The 19,202-nt window shown below is 39.2% G+C and overlaps 3 protein-coding genes across 3 annotated transcripts; all 3 read left to right on the forward strand.

Annotated features, from left to right (window-relative positions):
- The first annotated feature begins 560 nt into the window (after positions 1–560).
- On the forward strand, positions 561–11,287 carry cat (catalase). The gene is made up of 13 exons (XM_056387380.1): positions 561–720; positions 1,729–1,900; positions 2,392–2,502; positions 3,539–3,669; positions 3,917–4,021; positions 4,327–4,452; positions 4,559–4,750; positions 5,447–5,599; positions 5,935–6,073; positions 6,568–6,698; positions 7,566–7,673; positions 9,165–9,248; positions 9,911–11,287. The coding sequence occupies exons 1-13, from the start codon at positions 655–657 to the stop codon at positions 9,974–9,976; spliced, it is 1,584 nt and encodes a 527-aa protein (XP_056243355.1). The 5' UTR covers positions 561–654; the 3' UTR covers positions 9,977–11,287.
- A 965-nt stretch (positions 11,288–12,252) lies between these two features.
- Positions 12,253–14,519, forward strand: LOC130176182 (dispanin subfamily A member 2b-like). Its single transcript, XM_056387123.1, has 3 exons — positions 12,253–12,261; positions 12,631–12,804; positions 14,123–14,519. The coding sequence occupies exons 1-3, from the start codon at positions 12,253–12,255 to the stop codon at positions 14,285–14,287; spliced, it is 348 nt and encodes a 115-aa protein (XP_056243098.1). The 3' UTR covers positions 14,288–14,519.
- Positions 14,520–15,169: 650 nt separating this feature from the next.
- On the forward strand, positions 15,170–16,369 carry LOC130176514 (dispanin subfamily A member 2b-like). Its single transcript, XM_056387651.1, has 2 exons — positions 15,170–15,586; positions 15,876–16,369. The coding sequence occupies exons 1-2, from the start codon at positions 15,371–15,373 to the stop codon at positions 16,044–16,046; spliced, it is 387 nt and encodes a 128-aa protein (XP_056243626.1). The 5' UTR covers positions 15,170–15,370; the 3' UTR covers positions 16,047–16,369.
- The last annotated feature ends 2,833 nt before the right edge of the window (positions 16,370–19,202 follow it).

Genomic DNA, 19,202 nt, shown 5'->3' on the forward strand with positions numbered 1-19,202 from the left:
ATTGCCTCTGTTTTTTGCTTTGAATTAATTAATTAACACATACAAACCCTTAATCAAGGTCATATTATTTTACCACAGGAGAACTGTAAGGCTGAAACCAACGATTATTTTCATTAACAATACATATGAAATTAAATTCGTTAATATCTGATTTATCTTTCAATGTATATAATGTCAGAAATAATGTAATGTTGTTTTTATGTGACCAACAGTCAAAAATAGAGAGATGAAGAGTTTACTATTACAGCAAACTAGGAAAACTCGTACCTTTTAAGAAGCTTGTGCCAGCGAATTTTTGTCTTCTCTTTTGCATAAACTGCAGACGAGATCTAGGGTAAACAGGCGGTTTTCCTACAAGGGCTGTAGTTATTTGCACATTGAACCTGTTGAGAAAACGAAGCCAAAAAACAGTAAAAACACTGCATCATGTAAAGACAATATACGATCTTTGTTTTGATGCTTTTTTTTCCTCTTGTCTCAAAAGTAGGTCAGTTTCCTCCTTTCAGCCAACCAGAGGAGAGGGACACACGGGGGGCGGGGTCATATCGAGCAAAGTCCAGGAAGAATTTTTCAGGCATCGGGATAAAACGATAGTGCGTTTCTCTGCAACATCTCCTTCACAGTCCAGACGTCTGTTAGCACTGACCCGTCGAGATGGCTGACAACAGAGATAAAACTACCGATCAAATGAAGATATGGAAGGACAACAGAGGCTCTCAGGTCTGTATATGCCCCACATTTGCTGTGCAGCGCTGCCTAACTTGGGGTAAATGGGTGAGAGGTCATTCGGGGTAACAAGCTAACGTTAACAACCTCAACATAAAGATAGCTTGTCGCTCAAGCTAGCCTTCAACACCGAATAATGATTTTGCAGACATGTAAATACAAGCTTTCCTAGTAGGTCTGTGCTAGGTTAACTGTTTGTATTGTGACCGTTTATAACCGTTATTATTGTAACGGACTGTTCAGCAAACCCACCAACAGTCGCTTGCTAACTTTACATACTAAACTAGCCTCTCAAAGACATCACATAACATAACCCAAACTGTTTCTCAGTAAATAAACACAGCTGAAAACCCTTTTAGGTGAGTAAGTTAGTGTATAGATATGAAGTAGGTCATTGTCCAGAGTTTGTGGCTGAACTTTAACCATGTCAGTTATGTAACCAGAACACAACAGTGCAAACAGCTAGTGTCAAGTAGAGTTCACCTTCTGAAAATAATTTACAGCTGTGAAAATAATGAAAACTGTATCAGTTTAATTTTGATTTAGTTCATGTGATTTCAGCTCATTAATTTAGTGAAGTCACATTTATTTATTTTTTTGTTGATGCAACGCTGCCGCCATCAGTGTCATGCTAGTTGCAGAAATATGATTGCAGTTTTCTAAGCATTATAGATATAAGGGTAAGTTAATAGCAACAGTTTTGAGTGAAGATTTGCTGCTTTATTTGTGTTTCATTTTCAATTGAAATTTCTTTGGCTTTATTTCTACCAAAACAAACCGTTGAAGAAATCATCTTGGGCTCTCTTATGGCCATTTTCCACTTTTGGTGGCATTTTATAGATTAAACAATCAATCAAATCATAATCAACAGTTTTATTAATAAAAAATAATTGTTAGTAGAAGCCTTGTTTGTAGTAGATTGTGATACATGCACACAGGAAGTTCTTTGTAATTGACCTTACATATGTTTGTTTTTTTAAATTCTGGTGTTGTTCACATCAGAGGCCAGACACGCTGACCACAGGGGCTGGCCATCCTGTTGGAGACAAGCTGAACCTGCAGACTGCAGGACCCAGGGGACCTCTGCTAGTCCAAGATGTGGTCTTCACAGACGAGATGGCCCACTTTGACAGGGAGCGAATCCCAGAGAGAGTGGTGCATGCCAAAGGTGCAGGTGAGTGTCAGGCAGTGATCAGTTTCTCCTGCGTAGCTCGCTCTGTGTCACCTCTATGGCGGCTACATAAGGTTTACATTACACAGTAAAGGTGCTACTATGCTATAGTAGTAGTAGTAGTACTACAGCGATTTTGTATTTGTCAAAACAGAGGAATTTTATATCCTGATTATTTCCTATTACAAAAAGGATATTGTTGCTTGTTCCAACAGAAGTAACTGACAGAAAAGTAGGAAAAAAGCATATGAGGGTGTTTCTTGTTTGTGGATTAGCTCCAGTCAAATGCTAATCTTTGCAAGCTTTTCAGATCAAGGTCATAGACAGGGCAGATATTGAACAAATTATTTGTTGTCCTACTCTGGAGGGAGCTGCATTCTTTCTAGGGCTTGGTGATATAGAATAACACCCAGGTAGCTGCCAGCTATTGAAACCAGACATGACTAAGCTGATATAAACAAAGACATGTACTATCATTTCCCTCCATCATGCAGGGGCGTTTGGCTACTTTGAGGTGACGCATGACATCACCCGCTACAGCAAGGCCAAGGTGTTTGAGCATGTCGGCAAGACTACACCTATCGCTGTCCGCTTCTCCACTGTGGGTAAGAATAAACTGCAGTGTCTCCAAGTATGATTCATACCTTATCATTGTTTTATTATTATTATTACATTTTCTTCTAAAACATCAATCTAGAATTCTTTTTAAGGACGAGATATATTTTCTGATTTTATGTCCTCACACATTGTCATGGTTCTTGCTGCTGATGTTTGCTGCAAACATAGAATAAGCTTGTAGAAAGATGAAGAGAAAGATGGGGAGGAAACATAAATGAGCTGAAGATTATGCAAATCCTTTTATCCAGTTTTTTTTGTTGTTTTTACCTCAACTTTGTATTATTGATTTCTCTCTGATTTTAAACCTGTACCGTCTTCTATGATATTAAATTCTCAAATATTTTTATCTGCTCTAAATGATATATTTTGAAGTATCAAATGAGTAAAATTAGTCATTTTTTAAAAAATATTTATAATAAGGACACTTGTAATTTAAGTATTGCCTACTTTTATGGTTGTTGGTTGTATGAAACTGGCACCACACTGGTTATCTCTCTTCAACAGGTGGGTTGTGCCCTGAGCATGTTAGTTTGGCACATTCATTGGCTCGGATGGCTAAGAAGATTAGTATGAGTGTTATTGGAAGGTGCATGATGCCACTCTCACTTTACACTTGCAAGAATATTTTAGAAAATTGCGCTAATTTCATGAGATGAGATGACAGTTACAAACACCACCCGTTCCCCTCTAACTCAGACTAAAATATTCAAGTCCAAGGTGATGTCTTCATATGTCTTATTTTATCTGACCAGAAGTTTAAAACTCAGAGATATTAGTTTAGTATAATATAGGGCAAGGAAAAGCTACATTTGAGAAGCTGGGTACCATCACAACATTTTAGTGGTTTTACTTGAAAAGTGACTTAAATGATTTATTGACTTTGCCAATCATTTTTCTGTGAATCAACTGGTCATCGAGGCCCTTTAATTTGCTTTAAGTTTAGAACAATCTTTGTGCAGTGCCGACATATTAATTCACTAATATACAAGGAAAATGTCATCTCTCATTTGCATTTAATTCCAGCGGGGGAGTCGGGATCAGCAGACACAGTGCGAGACCCCCGAGGCTTTGCCGTCAAGTTTTACACTGAGGAGGGCAACTGGGACCTGACAGGCAACAACACCCCCATTTTCTTCATCAAGGACGCCCTGCTGGTGAGTGGGCCTCGGGGATGTATGAGCCAGATGAGGGGCACAATGCTATAGCTGAACAGTCTGTAGTTTTCTCTCAAACATGAAGTAGTAGAAGTAGTTTCATCAGTTGAATTCATTCCAGAGACTACATATGTCCTTCTGTGAGATGAATATGATCAAAAACAAATTTTTGAATTTTCACATTTTTGTCAACATGAATCAAGTTATTAAACATATCACATTGACTTGTGCCTTGTACCCCGTGCAGTTCCCGTCCTTCATCCACTCCCAGAAACGCAATCCCCAAACCCACATGAAAGACCCTGATATGGTGTGGGACTTCTGGAGCCTGAGGCCTGAGAGTCTGCATCAGGTAGCTGCTGCTGAGCCTGAGGCTGTTCTTGAAGGCAATGTCTGTTCAAGTGTACAGAGGAGAATTTCAAAAAGAAAGATGAATTAGTTGATGGAACTTGACGTGATTTAAAATAGAAACCAAATATATATATATATATATATATATAGTAATTTAGTGTTGCAGTGAACTGTTGCTCTTGCATTATTCGGAAGGATTTACCTCATTGTAATTATACTTGAAGTAATAGTTTGATGGGTTAATGTCAACATTAGTTGCAACAGAAATATCATTATCTTGTCTTCTGTCCCGTATCTTCTGTGCAGGTGTCTTTCCTCTTCAGTGATCGCGGTTTGCCTGATGGCCACCGTCACATGAACGGCTACGGCTCGCACACCTTCAAACTGGTCAATGCTGATGGAGAGCGCGTCTACTGCAAGTTCCACTACAAGGTCTGTTTGAGCTCAGGTGAACTTTATTGATCTACCTCCTGGGATTTTTTTTTTTTGCTATTGCTTAGTTCTGTGTCATGTTTTTTTTTTTGTTTTTTTTTTTTAGACTGATCAAGGAATAAAGAATCTGTCAATGGAGGAGGCCGACCGGCTGGCAGCCACCAACCCAGATTATGCAATTGGAGATCTGTTTAATGCCATCGCCAATGGTAACTTCCCATCCTGGACCTTTTACATCCAGGTCATGACCTTTGAGCAGGCCGAGAGGTTCCAGTTCAACCCCTTCGATCTGACCAAGGTACAGCATCCCTCCACAGCAGTGCATTCTGGGCTATAAAGTTGAAAAAAAAAAAAACACCAGATGCAGTTGCATGCAGAGTACTTAAATGTGTTTATTGCATGGAACTATTGACATTATCACAGGTGTTTTTGCATTATTTGCAGTTTTGACTGAAACTCCCGTCAGGACACTGGGTGATAGATTTGACGAAGAGAAGTAATAGTAAGAAAGTTGATTGGAATTATTAAGACAAAGGCATATTTGTGAAGATTTCTGTGATGCCAGTGAAAGCCATTATCCATCAAAACAAATCAACAAAAAAATTATTTGTCAAACAAAACCTGGTTAGTTGTTAGTGGGAGAAGCCCTACAAACTGATTACAACTTGGAGAAATATCTTTTTCACAGCTACATTGTTGAGGGAAAAATTTGCAAAACAAAATAAGCCATGAGCACATACAGGCATTTTTACCGTTTGGACTGTGATCATGACTTTACTAAATTATGATTTTTAACCATCCAGCAAATAGAATAAAGTGTTTATGTCAGTGTTATAGTGGCATTTTTTTTTGTGGCCAGCATCAGATATCTAGTTTTGAATATTTATATAAATACGAAACCGGGGAAAGCTCAGAAAGGTCTTGTGTACATGACAAATACTTCCCTGGGTGTGTCACTTCAGTATTTTTTGGCTAATGGAATATTCTCTTTCAGGTTTGGTCACATAAAGAATACCCGTTGATCCCCGTGGGCAGAATGGTCCTCAACAGGAACCCAGTCAACTACTTTGCAGAGGTGGAACAGCTGGCCTTTGACCCCAGCAACATGCCACCAGGCATCGAGCCGAGCCCCGACAAGATGCTGCAGGTAATGCCACAACGGATTGTACAGATTCTCTTGACATTTTTTTCAGTGAGACTGAAGTGAAATAAGTTAATAAATAACTAAACTGTCTATAAAAACTATAGTTTGCTGCCGGTTTATCTAAATGTGCATTACCATAAAGCACATCAAAAGACAAATTCCTAAGAGTTTGTTCATATAAGTTGGTGGAACCTCTCTCTCTCTACGGTTTTTCATTTGTTACACAACTATTTGTGGCACCTTTCATGTGAAACTGTGCTGTTATCCCCATTTTTTTGAAATAAAATCGACTCTCCAGTGGAACAATGCTCTGTGTCTTCTCCCATTCCTTTGTCTAGGGTCGTCTCTTCTCCTACCCAGACACACATCGACACCGGCTGGGAGCCAACTACCTGCAGATCCCCGTCAACTGCCCCTTCAGGGCCCGTGTGGCCAACTACCAGCGTGATGGTCCGATGTGTATGTTTGACAACCAAGGTAAGTCATAGTTCAGCCTGTGTGTCTGTTTCCTTGTGCATGCAATAACAAGAACGGACACAAATGCTTAAGTCTTCGAGCAGGAGGTGTGGTTCAATAATGAATCTTTTTTTTTTAACATGTATAATATTGTGATATTAGTTAGTTAGATATAAGTGTCAAGCCTGTATGGATACACATTTGTATAGTCAGCCTCAGTGTTTAAGATCAGCTCTGTAGATTCTATTTAAGAATGGTCTGTTTTTGTTAAATAAGCTTTATTTAACAAAATATCAATAATAATAGTAATGAGACCCTTACATTCTGACAAATTGTGTGATCATCGTCTTGGATTTAATCTCTCCATACAAATGTAATACCAATGGTTGACCAGAGGGTATCGCCATTTGCATATCTTTTGCTTGTCTCAGTAAAGTATGGTGCAGAATTCAGCCCTCATCTGCCCATTTTTCTCACTACCTGACTCACCAGTGTTTGGTCTGTCTGGCCTCCAGGTGGAGCTCCAAACTATTATCCCAACAGCTTCAGTGCCCCAGAGACCCAGCCTCAGTTTGTGGAGTCCAAGTTCAAGGTTTCTCCAGATGTGGGCCGTTACAACAGTGCAGATGAAGATAATACCACACAGGTAAATATAAACTCACAGGCTCTTTTATCGGCGTGTTTTCTATGGCCAAGCCATTTGTGCCACACTTCCTGGCTGTACAGAGCATTAAGGTGACCAGCACATAAAGGCCAGAAGTCCATGGTTTTGCTGGCAAGCATCTCTTGCATGCTTCATTGCTGACTTACTTACTTAAACATTTACCAGTCACAAAATTGTTGTCCCAATTGCATAAGCTGTGTCTTTAAATATGGGGGCAGTTCTCCTGATTGAGGTATATGGCACCATCTAAAACCTCACTCTGATTTCATCAAATACTGTAAAACTGTCAACTCTTCACTAGTTATATAAATAGAAATTACATTTTGCTTATCAGTACAGCAGTCAATTTAAAAGCAAATATTTCCAGCATGATTAAGTGAATTTGTCTTTGTGTCTGCGAGTCTACTAATTAATAATTTTAAAGAATTATCAGAAGCCAACATGAAGCCAAAAAAATGATCTGTTAGTTTCTTTTGCGAAACCCCCCCCCCCCCCCCACAAAATCCATAAATGTCTCGACTGGATAAATATTATTTTGTCAGGATTGTCAGCATAATAAACTATGGCTTCAGCCTCAGCCCCTTTGGTCATCTTTTTTTCTTTCTCTCATAGACTCATTATTCTGTTTGAAGGTTCGTTTTCAGTTCAAGTATTATTAAAAAGCTTGCACTAATCAAGGCTTTCATATAAAATGATGTGTTGCTCATAGTGCCAAACCTACAGCATCATCACCCAATCGAAATTTTTCAAACTGCCATTCCTTTATGTAGTGCACTTAAATGAACCTCATTTTGTGTGATCCACTTTCATCACCTGATCACATCAGCCTGTCTTTGTGTTTGATTGCAGGTGTGTACCTTCTACACCCAAGTGCTGAACGAAGAGGAGCGCCAGAGACTTTGCCAGAACATGGCAGGGGCCCTGAAGGGAGCCCAACTCTTCATCCAGAAGCGCATGGTGAGTCCACATCACCTTGTATGATCCACTCAGGGCAAGAATGACAGTAAACTATCAGGTTGTTGAACAGATTGCATGCATTGAGAGATGCAGCACAATGAAACCACAGGATGTAGCTTTTGGAAACACCAAATGTACCAGGGCTCTGTGGTTATGTAGGTGTTAAGAAAATGTTTTTCTATAACCCAGTTCATACTCAGGGCGCTTTCAAAGTGCATTTAAAACACACTTTAAAAGATTACAAAGAAAATGTTAGTGTAGAGGTTAATACTGATATAAAAAGTAAAATAAAGAAAAAAAGAGAAACATAAAATCAATACACACATTAGAGGGTAGCAGGAAGCTTCGATTGTCTGGTAATTAGTCCCAGAATTAGGCACTGACAGTATAGTTACTGGATAAATCTTGCTGATCTTTGATCCTGCTATCAGAACACTGAGCATTTTCTTTTTTTCTTTCTTTCTTTATTTTTATTTGAAGAGGTCTGGCTGTTTTCTGTGTTGTACAAGCAGATAAGCTGTATATTTGGGGAAGATCTTAATTTTCCTTTTGTTGGAAAATTAAAAATTTTGTTGGACTGTTGGGAAAAGTGACTTTAGTCATCGACAGCTCTGGGACAAGGAATTATTAATCTGGCCAATGCACTGAATCAGTTTTTCAACAGGAAAAAATTTGTCATGGGAAAGTGTGTGCAAAGTTTATATGCATAAATGAATAATTATCATAGAAAATGTAGTTATTGTAAATAATAACAGCACAACAACAGAAGCACAATAACCAAATTCTTCACCTATGGTCCAGATATATTGGGTTGGTATTTATTGCATTGGTCCAACACAGTACCCTACAGAGAACCACTAGATATTTTCAAACTTACAAAATAACATTTAGATAGTACGTAAGTTTCCATTCGGACATTTAGTTTTATTTTCTCACATGCCTCCTTTGCCCACCCCCTCTGCCACATGAACCCCTGTGGCTTTGTGCAAAGGTGGGTAAAGATTTCACTTCGCTAGCTTTTGTGCTTCATTTTGCACTGTGGTCATGTCACAGTTTTTCACTTCACATGAAAAATATCCACCAAATGTTAGAAACTCTGTCAACCCTCAGAAAGGCTTAAATTGGATGTTGGGGAACTGAAAACTTGTCTTCATTGCTTAGGGATTTTATTCTATAACAATAAATTACAAAAAAACACAACTATTAAAAACATAATTAAGGATTATTAATTAACACTTAAAACAGGGACCGAATAATCAATCCACCAACTGTCATCACATTCTGATTCATCATAAATCCTGATTGGTGTACAGAAGTACGTGACAACAGCTTTTTCTAAAAGAGCCTGTACACTTCAAAGTGAGAAGAGCACAGAGGGAAAAAAAGAAATCTCTCATGAGAAACATGGTTCTAATTTTGGCAGATGGTACATATGGTGAGAAGCTGTTGCATTTTCGGTGCCTTTAAATTTCATTGTCCGTCTTCCTGCAGGTGGAGAACTTGAAGGCTATCCATCCAGACTATGGAAACAGGGTTCAGACACTTCTGAACAAGTACAATGCAGAGGCCCAGAAGGTAAACACAGTCCCTGTCCAACATGGAACAGAGTTTCCATCCAGTGTTAAGTGGTACATCCTACAGATGCTACCAGGGATGCTCATTTTGAATTTTTTTTTCTGACCTATAGCCGACGCTCGTTAACCGACAAGATCAAAATGTACTATTTAGAATGGAATGCCGATATAAATGTTTTGTTTTTATCAAGGGGTTTATTTTTACACTTGCAGAACCGGCATAATAGCCTAGATCTCCTGTGTAGGAAAATATTTTATAAATTAAAATAAATAGCAAATAGTAGCCAGACTTTCTAATGTATAAATATTTTAACAAAACAAAAACACACATGGAATCCTCCAGCACAGAGAGCGCTGTAAGGAAAACCTCCTCCTGAAGTGACAAAGGTGGAGCCATTTAACACTTCACCTTCAAAGATAATTATAGATAAGGGATGGGATTTAGCCTCGTGGTGAGATCACACTAAATAGCGAAATTAAATAAATTGTAAAGTTATTAAATGATAGACAACGGGCACATTGATCACAGGACCCATTTAAAAAATCAGGGGTTTCTAGTGTTAGTATTTCATAATGACACCAGTTAATTGTTATGCTGTGCATATTCTGGACATTAAAATAGCTGATCCCATCTTTCTCTCTTTTCCTCTTTGTTTTCCTCAGAGCTCAACGGTGCGTGTTTACAGCCGTCCAGGAGCCTCGGCCATCGCTGCGTCCTCCAAGATGTGATGCCTTAAATGTCTGTCAGGGGCAGCCCTCCTCATTTCTCTAGCAACAAATGCACTTATATGATAACAACTGCTACTACCAGTAACAAGAATAGACATTACTTGATAAGACTGAAATACTAACCTTGTATTGTCAGGGTTAGTTCATTTTTTAATTCAATCCAAATGATAGATTTTCTTCTAAATGTGTGTTAAAAACCAGATGAGGTAAATTTATCTTGATTGAACAGCCATTTAAAAAAAGAAATGCCATTTACCACGTATAACGCCTTGAAAGTAATTTAAATATTTTATTTTGCGTTTTGATTTTATAGCGTTACAGGAATTAATCCCAACTGCTGTGTAGTAGTATAATGAATGATGATTGTTGCCTATAATTCCTCAGGTTGTGTGCATACCACTATGTTGTTATGATCCAAATCTTTTCTGTAGTTAAAATGTAAAGAAAAAAATCCAGCTGTTCAAAATTCCTTCTCTCAACATTCAAAAAAACATTTGTAAAAACAAAAATCTTGATTGAAGTTGGTAAAATACCTGGATTTGGTATGCAGGATTAGCTTGTTTGGACAATAATGAGTTTTGGCAAGTTTTCTTCATGCTTGACTGAAACTGACAGTAAACAGCAGACAGGAATTCATTATGAAGAGTAGGATATTGAAATTAAGGTTAGTAGAAATGGCAATGAGAAATCTCTTCATAATCATTTCATTGGCTGAATGTCTGAATGTCTCTTGAGCAAGTTTCAAGATGAGATATTTACCTTACAACTAAAACACTCTTCTGTGCCTTTTTTTTTTTTTGTACAAAAACTACAAAACATAGGTGACTTTAATCTGAAATAATCTGTTATGAATTGCTCTATTTAGACAAAATAGCCAGTTGTTCACATGAAGAGATTGTACATTAGTACCATTAGAAAAATAACGTCAGAAGATGTAATTTAGTGGTAAATCTACAGTGACTATGAAGTTCTAATCTGAAGTTAAATGGTCACAAAGTTTGGAGAGAAACCCAGTTATTTCCAACTGACCTCAAGTTTAAAAATATCATGTTGGTCACGTTCATCCTGTGAAGAGACCACACATCTCCACAACAGGATGCAAACACACTCAAATCAAACATATCACCGTCCAATATGAATTGTCCATGTAACCTGCTATTATGTTTTTCTAAACTGTCAAATGTTCTTGATCTGAATGTAAACTGATTTTATTTTTTTTTTTATTAATGTTCAAGTTGTGAAGCTGTTTCAGATGAGGTGTGTACTCAATGCCTGTTTTAATTTGTAATCAAAGCTTATCAGCAGCTTTCAGTTGTCTCCATTTCCTCTGGTCTAGCTGTCGTTTCAGAGCACGTTTGCATCATTGGGGATCTTTCACTACAGTGTGTGAAATGAAGTTGAAATATCATTGAGCTGCAGTTTGATCAAACAGCAGCACAACAGATTTAAACTGACATTTGCGGGTTTCCTGCTAACACTGCAGAGCTTTCTGTTCTTCAGTTGTTTGATAAAACAATGGGCCTCTGCTGGCCTAAAACCAGCCTCCTGTAATCCTCTAGCACACCAACACACACCAGCTTCTGAACCGCTGGTTTCAGTTTTTTTCTCATCTAGATGTATCTCATGCTACATCATCATCCGACCAAGATCAGGTCTGTGTTCCAAATCCATATTGCAGTACATGCTAATTCTATGAATTATCTACACTTGGTGATATACTATTTCAGCAGCAATCAGAGGGGGGGGGGGTTAAAGCTGTGGCCACCACCCACAATCCATTTATTTATTTCTTTGTTTCAACTCCCCCATTTCCTGCCCACAGGTACAATGCTGGGTTGTTGCAGTAATTTAAACATAAACCAAATGGAAATTTTGACTTGATGCTTGGTGCTGTGTGTAAGTAAGAGGATCATCAAAGTATATCGCAATTCAACCTGAATCCTGCCAAATTTTGTGCCAGTCCATCACATAGATGTAGATGTCAAGAAGGTTAAGTGAAAGCTTTGACATGCTGATGGTGCAACAGGAAAACTCATTTGTATTCATCCTCTGGGGAACACAAATGTTTTGTACAAAATTACATGGTAATCCATCCAGTACAGGCTGAAATAGTTCAGCCTGGACCAACAGACCAACGCTGCAGTGACCTGCACATCCTGTCCTCCCAGTGCTGATGACAAACACAGTCATTTGCCTGCCAAGGATAGGTAAACGGTAGACAAGCCAATGACTGGAAGGGAGACATCATGATATTGACATGAAACCAATAGATCATAATGGGAAGGGTATGGAAGTGTGCTCTCACCATGTGTTTCTACAAAAGGAACCATAAGAAGCTGTACTTTTGACTATATTTCAGTTACTCTTTCAGACTAACTCAGGTCTTTGTGATGCTAATAAAGACCTTTATTCCTCTGAAAACGTGCCTCTGATTCTGCAGACAAGCAACCAAGTGTGGTCAGTTTGCTTATGTCTCATTGGCTTTTAACAGAAGAAAAATAGGCCTGTGCCAACCCCAAAAACCTTTAAAAGGAAATCAATATCATGTCGACAGTGACACTTTACTTCTTACACACCATTCTCCACTCCAAACTGCAGTTGAGCTCACAGCAATGAATCCTGTTGGTTATCCGGCTGAGGCTGTCCCATTGTAGGTGGGGCAGTACAGTGTTCCCCCTGGACAGCCTGGGGGATCTGCAGCGGTTCAGTACACCACTGTGAATGTCATCACTGAGCCCCCTAAAGACTACATCATCTGGTCCCTCTTCTCCTTGGTCTACTCCAACCCATTCTGCCTTGGGCTGGTGGCTCTCATCCATTCTGTCAAGGTGAGTTCATGTGTGACAGTTATGAAGCGCTTATGAATTCTGTCACTCTTGTACCAGTCTTGTGTTTTGGCACATTTAAGTGGAAGTAATGAGAATTTTAGCAATATCTAACAATACTGGGAGTATTTTACACTTTATTAATGTCTAACAATCTTATTGCACGTGTAGGCCTTTTCCTCTATAGAAACTCAATGACATGTAACCTGACATGTCCTTTGTCACAGATTCTGCTTTTGTTTCCACTGCACTCCCCCTGCTTTGGGGACGAGTTCCTGAACCAAAAATTCAGCTCTGCTCATTGTACTGAATATTAAAGTTCCCGGCACTCTGAGGTGAAAGAAATGCTACACGGCAAACAGTGTAATTAATAATCGGGGACATGTTTAGATAAGCACTGCAAGGAAGTGTGTTTTGGTCCACGCGTAATACTCTGCTTTACAAAATCCAAATCATGTTTTGCCATGTTATGCATTTGTCTGTGTAAACTGTAGATTGTGTGGACAGTGTTGGGGAATATGTTTCTAGTTTCAATACATTTTCCAGTATGGTTCGGATTGCGCAGTTAAAATCGTCTTATAACATTTACAGCAGTAAGCTATTTTTTTCCACTGAATGGCAGGGCAGTGCACCAAATGCTGCATCATTACACTTCAGTTTCCTATTAAGAAAAAAAAAAAAAAGCTCTGAGATGATTGCACTTTGTCCTGCCAGGTTCTTCACCTTCATCTTCCAGTCTTCCTCGTAAGGGTTGATGGTACAGAGCGGGGTGGATGGTAGAGCAGCAACTTCAGCACCACAGAGCTGGTGTCGGCCACATGTTTGTGACTGCAGATTGGGCCCCTCTATTCATTTATTCATACTGATAACCATGAAAGAAAAAAGAAAAAAAGATAAATTACAAGAGATAACTGTAGGTGCACTCAGCTACCAAATGGTGCATGAAAATGACATTTGTCAGTTTGAAGTGATGTTGCCTCTTTCGATGACATCTATTAAAAAGTGTTCTTGCTTGTAAAACATGGAGAAAAAAAAAAGGCAGAAGCTCGAATCAGATCATTGCGGGTTATTAAAAGTTCAGCTCCAGATTATGGGTTAAGTTCCTGTAGTGCAACAGGGCTTTTTCAGGTTTATTTTCTAGCAAACCAGCTGTAACATCTAACTCTAGATAGATGGATAGATAGATCTATCCATCAATGACCGTGACAAGAATCATCATTCAGAGGAATTACAGTTGGGAGGCGAAGAATATTCTTCACTTCAAGATGTTAGATATATCACACAAATGGAGATTTTATGAGATGTGCTTTTGTCTTTTCAGTCCAGAGACCGGAAGATGGCTGGAAACCTGGAGGGTGCCCGAAGCTACGGCTCCTCTGCTTTCTGCTTCAACATTGTGGCAAATGTCCTGAGTGCCACTGGTTTTCTTATGTTCATTGTTATATATTGTACAATATATTATAATGTATATCACCCTTACCACTGAGACTAAATTTCAAATATTGTTAGGGATGCCTGCTGCTGTGGCTTGGTGATACTTCTCTCCTTTACGCTCATCGCATAATTTTAGCTGATCCTCAAGCAACAGATACTTATTAATGTTGCAAAAGCCTTTAATGGAATTTATCCACGTTTCAAGTCTGCATGCCGTACTTTCTTATGAAAGTCACAGTTCCTGTCTGATTTCCTTCCAGCTGTTTCATTTGTCAATAAATGAAAGTTTCACTTCACTGTGTGCTTCTGAGATTTTATTTTCCACAATTACAGTGATACACTTTCACTGTGTTACCATGTACCATGTGTAATTTTGATTGACTAAAAACTTTTTATTTTAATGTGCAGTTTGATCAATTAGAAGTAATCTGACATGGGTGGGGCTTCATCTGTTCAGTACTTATATCAGTCATTATATCTTTACCAGCGTCTGTTTTGTAAACCACTGGGTAACTGCTGGCCTGTTCGCTTTGGGATCCGACCTTCTGCAATTTTCTAGTTGACACACAGGTATCAGCGTTTGTTTCCACGCTGCTTTCAGTTTGTCTGTGTTTACAGTTATTTGATCCAGACATATCTCACTGTACACCATCACCCCTGGAGAAAAAAAAATAAGGCCATTGAAACATCCCATCAGGCTGCTCTTCTTTTGCAGGTGACAAATGTGACAGTTGGGGAGTACAGTGGCGTAATGGTTAACACATAAGAGCTACATCAGTGGTCATATTCCTGGCTGGGGGACCTGTGTTGCATGTAATAACCTTCTTTCTCCATTTTCACATTTGTTATCTTCTACATGTCAATTGCCAAATAAATGCAACCCTCACCCTGACCCACAATTTAAAGGAAGGCATAATGGACAGACTGTGCCGTATTTTGAACTGAATCTGCAAAAAGATCATGTACTGCATGTTTTTCAACAGCCAACACAAGTGTGCTGTGTTTTCTTTTGCTCGTTGGTCTTTGGCGGAAGAACCCCAAAACCTTCAAAGGGAAGTCAACGCTTACAGTGACACATAACTTCTTGCACAACCACCTGCAGCTGCCACTTCAAACTGCACTTGAGCTGAGAGCAATGAATCCTGAAGGTCAACCAGCTGAGGTTGTCCCATTGCAGGTGGGGAGGAATGACGGGCCCCCTGGACAACCTGGGACATCTACAGTGGTTGAGTACACCACTGTGAACATCCACACGGAGCCCCCTCCAGACCACATCATCTGGTCCCTCTGCTGCTTTGCCCACTGCAACCCCTGCTGCCTCGGACTGGCTGCTCTCATCTATTCTATCAAGGTGAGTTCATGTGTGACCGTTGCCTGTTTGAAAAATGCTGCCTGTTTTTTGAATGTGTTCCAAACATTCCTTGAAGACATAATCAGCAAAACAACAATGATATACAGTATATAGGAAAGGAAGGATGGAGGGAAACGGAAGAAAGCAGTCACATTCACAGCAAATAAGAATCTAAAGCTTTTGCAGGAGATTTTGAGCCTCTTCTCAGCATTGGAGGTTTTGAGTACCTGGAGGTTGAGGATGACTATGAATCCACTTAATATTGCTTAATATGCTTTTGTCCCTCCAGGCCAGAGACAAGAAGGTGGCCGGAGACCTGGAGGGTGCCCGAAAGTACGGCTCCAGTGCTCGCTGCCTCAACATCTGGTCCACAGTCCTGGCTTGCACCATGATCCTTATTTTCATTATTATACTCTCCAGGTCAGATGTAACGTACAGACCCATGTATTACCATTATTAGTGGTAAAAGTTTCAAATTCTATTTGAGTTGCCTGCTGTTGCGTCTTGGTGATATTTTTGGTTATTTGCTTCATGCTTATGGCACAATTTATATCTTTTTACTTATTTTCTTAAGCAAAAAAAAAAAAGCTTTTTTGTTGGTGTCACAAAAGTCTTAAATGAAACACATCCATCTTTTCTTGATGACTATTTTTAGTTGAGTTTGACATTCATGTGAGACTTTGTTATTAAATTAGATTTTCTGTTGTAAGACCTGTATCTCAGCAGTTGTTTCAAGAAGAGAACAGTGTCATCTGTCAATAAAGGTCTCTGTTTCATAAATCTTTGAAACGTGTGTCATGAGATTTTAAGGGTTAAAAACACATTGTAGTTGTAGTAGTATACTCACTGGCATGGTTTTCCACATTTTCTATATTGGGTTGAATCAACAACTGTGGAAACGAGCCAAACACAAAACTGTCACTGACACAAACAGTTGTTAATTAATTTACACTGCTGTAAAACTTTTTTTCATCATCATCATCATCATCATCATCATCATCATCATCACTATTATCAGACTACTTTTTACCAGTAGCAGAGGAGCAAAACTCTATCAGAACAAAAACTCATATAAAAACTCAAAAACTCAAAACTCAAAGAAAAGGAAACTGCAACATGGAATCTCATAAATTTCCAAGGCATCAATGAGATACATTAAATATCTGTTTTTTTAAAAACCTTTTAAATTACAATTCCACCAAAAGAAGCATTTTATGGTATTTTTTCTTTTCACATTGGAGGGATTAAAAATAGCTGAAAATCAGGGCAAAGATTCCACTCCAGGTAGGAACGATACTGATACCAATTGATAAACACATTGGAGAGTTGGTATTACGGAAGTGAAAGCCCTAATCAATAATGTGGGGTGATTGGTTGTCTTTTTAAGGAGTGGAAACTGCTGTAATAAACCTCATCGCCCTGACCTCAGTATTATGGATACTGGAAAACAAAGGGCTTCATTTGTGCCATATCACAACAATGACTCAGGACTTGATATCAAGAAAGCTATACCTAATAAACAGAAATAAAGTGTTATTAATTGCTCTATATGTTCCTGGGATTTGGGAAGCATGAGCGTTAACATTAAAGGGCCATTGCACAGAAGAAGGCACGATCAACACCTGAATGTAGAAGTCATTAAACTGACCGTCCAGTGAATTCTATTCTGCATGGAAGCATCTGCAGTTGTGTTCACATCATCTGTATTTGTTATTTACCTGCAGCATGTCATTTAAAACTTTGACAAATTGATTGGGACTTTGTAAATCTGCCAGCCTCATTAGCAACAAGAATATGAGTTTTAAATTACGTAACTAAAGATATTTGGCTTAAAATAAATTAGGTAGTTAGGTTGAACTGTTGCCCTCGTAAAGCTTGAACCAAATGATCCAGGATATTTCAAACTGGGCCAACTGTGTTACAGGTACAGGAACAAAGAATAATGAACAAGATGATAATATTATGTGAAAAATGTTTTTAAAGGTTAACAATGGGATGGCAGTGGATTCAGGAGTAAAGTACAATTCTTTAGATACAAAAGGGTTTGTGAAGACCAACAAAGTGATAGAGAAAATCTTCACCAATCCTTTGTTATTTTCAACATGTGTATTTTACATTTATTATTATTTACATTTATTTCTTTTTTCCCTTTAATTTTCTTCTTCTTTTCTGTAAAATTATTTAATCAAATGCTCTGAGATTAAAAGATATTAGAGATTAAAATGGGGAATGACCCCTCCACTTTTATCAACACCTCACATTAAGGGGAAAAAATTGCTTTTGAGATGCAGTGTTGAGTTAAATCACTCAAACATTTTAATTTATCTGAAATATACATTAGAGGGTTGAGCTGGCAGGCTGATGGCTGGACCTCTGCTGTCTTGGGGGGTGGGGGTGGGGGGGGGGTGGTTCAGGAGGAGTTTGATGAGGCCACAGTGAGTGGAAACACTAGAGATGAGGAGACAGGGGTCAAGGCTGATCTCAGGACAGACTGATGGACAGATATCAGCAGCTTCAGAAGCAAAAGCTGTGGTCTGGAGGCCATGAACAGGTTCTGGTGAAGTTCCTGAGACTGAGGACTCGGGGGTAGTAGCAGTTTATTTACACAGAGTTTTACTCACAAAGTGATTCAAAAAATATTGACACTAGTCAGGAGAAGCTTCAATGTGCTAATGAGAGCAGGGATCATCTGATGGACATGGTCCAGTGTTGGAAGCTCTTTCCACTGATGTTAAGGAGCAGAGGAGACACAGATTTATGTTTCTTTGTTTTTGTTTTTATTCAGAATAAACTTCTTTGGTATGTGCAGATTGGATGAACTGCAGCTTCTGTGGTTTGAGATGAAGAGTCTTTGGTCTGGCAGCTGCTGATGGAGTTTGAAGGCAGTTAAATTTCTATGCTGAGCAGAGACATGAGACTTGGAGGGAGACGCAAAGCAACTTCTCAGGTGTATCCTGCTGGATCTTAACTCAGGCAGAGTTTTGTCACTGTGACAGCAGGATAAAGGGACAGCAGCAGCAGAAGCAGCAGAGCGGAAGGACTCAAGGTACAGTTAACAGAGGTGAGGCATCAGGCCTGTTCCAGGAAGTACGTGCTTGGTTTAAACCACTGGAGGAGGTTTGTTGTGCTAGCATCAGGTTAGAAGCACTGCGGAGTCTGTGGTTGTCAAAGTAAATGGCTGAGTGTGGACGGAGTTTGGGAAGGCGAGCATAAGCTCAGGTAAACTGTCGGAGGAAAGACCTTGTGGGTGATATTAACAGCTGACCGACAGGTATCAGCCAACCAGAGAAGCTGCAGCTGAGGTGAACAGGCATCAGGAGCATCTTGATAAAATGGCAGTGGACTGAGGAGCAATATAAAATTCTCTGAGCAGGAGGAACACCCAGAAAAACATTTCACATAGGAGGCTTTAACGTGGCAACAGGAGGGAGACACCAAGCAAAAACTAATCAGGGTTTCACTGGTCAAACTAGGTCTGCAGATGAAGTGGAGACAGTGGAGACATTTTCTTGAACACTAAAGAATGTGGAGGACAGGAAGTCGTAGTGAGCAAATTTCAACACTTTACATTGTGGAGGTGGCCAGAAGACACTTGGTAAAACTGGCGGTGGACACT

The sequence above is a fragment of the Seriola aureovittata genome, chromosome 10 (assembly GCF_021018895.1).
Source record: "Seriola aureovittata isolate HTS-2021-v1 ecotype China chromosome 10, ASM2101889v1, whole genome shotgun sequence".
NCBI lineage: Eukaryota > Metazoa > Chordata > Actinopteri > Carangiformes > Carangidae > Seriola > Seriola aureovittata.

Coding starts and splice junctions, on each gene's coding strand:
- cat (XM_056387380.1), top strand. CDS start 655: ATGGCTGACAACAGAGATAAAACTACCGATCAAATGAAGATATGGAAG. Junction 4,751..5,446: donor ACCCCTTCGATCTGACCAAG/GTACAGCATCCC, acceptor ATTCTCTTTCAG/GTTTGGTCACATAAAGAATA. Junction 7,674..9,164: donor TCTTCATCCAGAAGCGCATG/GTGAGTCCACAT, acceptor GTCTTCCTGCAG/GTGGAGAACTTGAAGGCTAT.
- LOC130176182 (XM_056387123.1), top strand. Junction 12,805..14,122: donor CTCTCATCCATTCTGTCAAG/GTGAGTTCATGT, acceptor TTGTCTTTTCAG/TCCAGAGACCGGAAGATGGC.
- LOC130176514 (XM_056387651.1), top strand. CDS start 15,371: ATGAATCCTGAAGGTCAACCAGCTGAGGTTGTCCCATTGCAGGTGGGG. Junction 15,587..15,875: donor CTCTCATCTATTCTATCAAG/GTGAGTTCATGT, acceptor TTGTCCCTCCAG/GCCAGAGACAAGAAGGTGGC.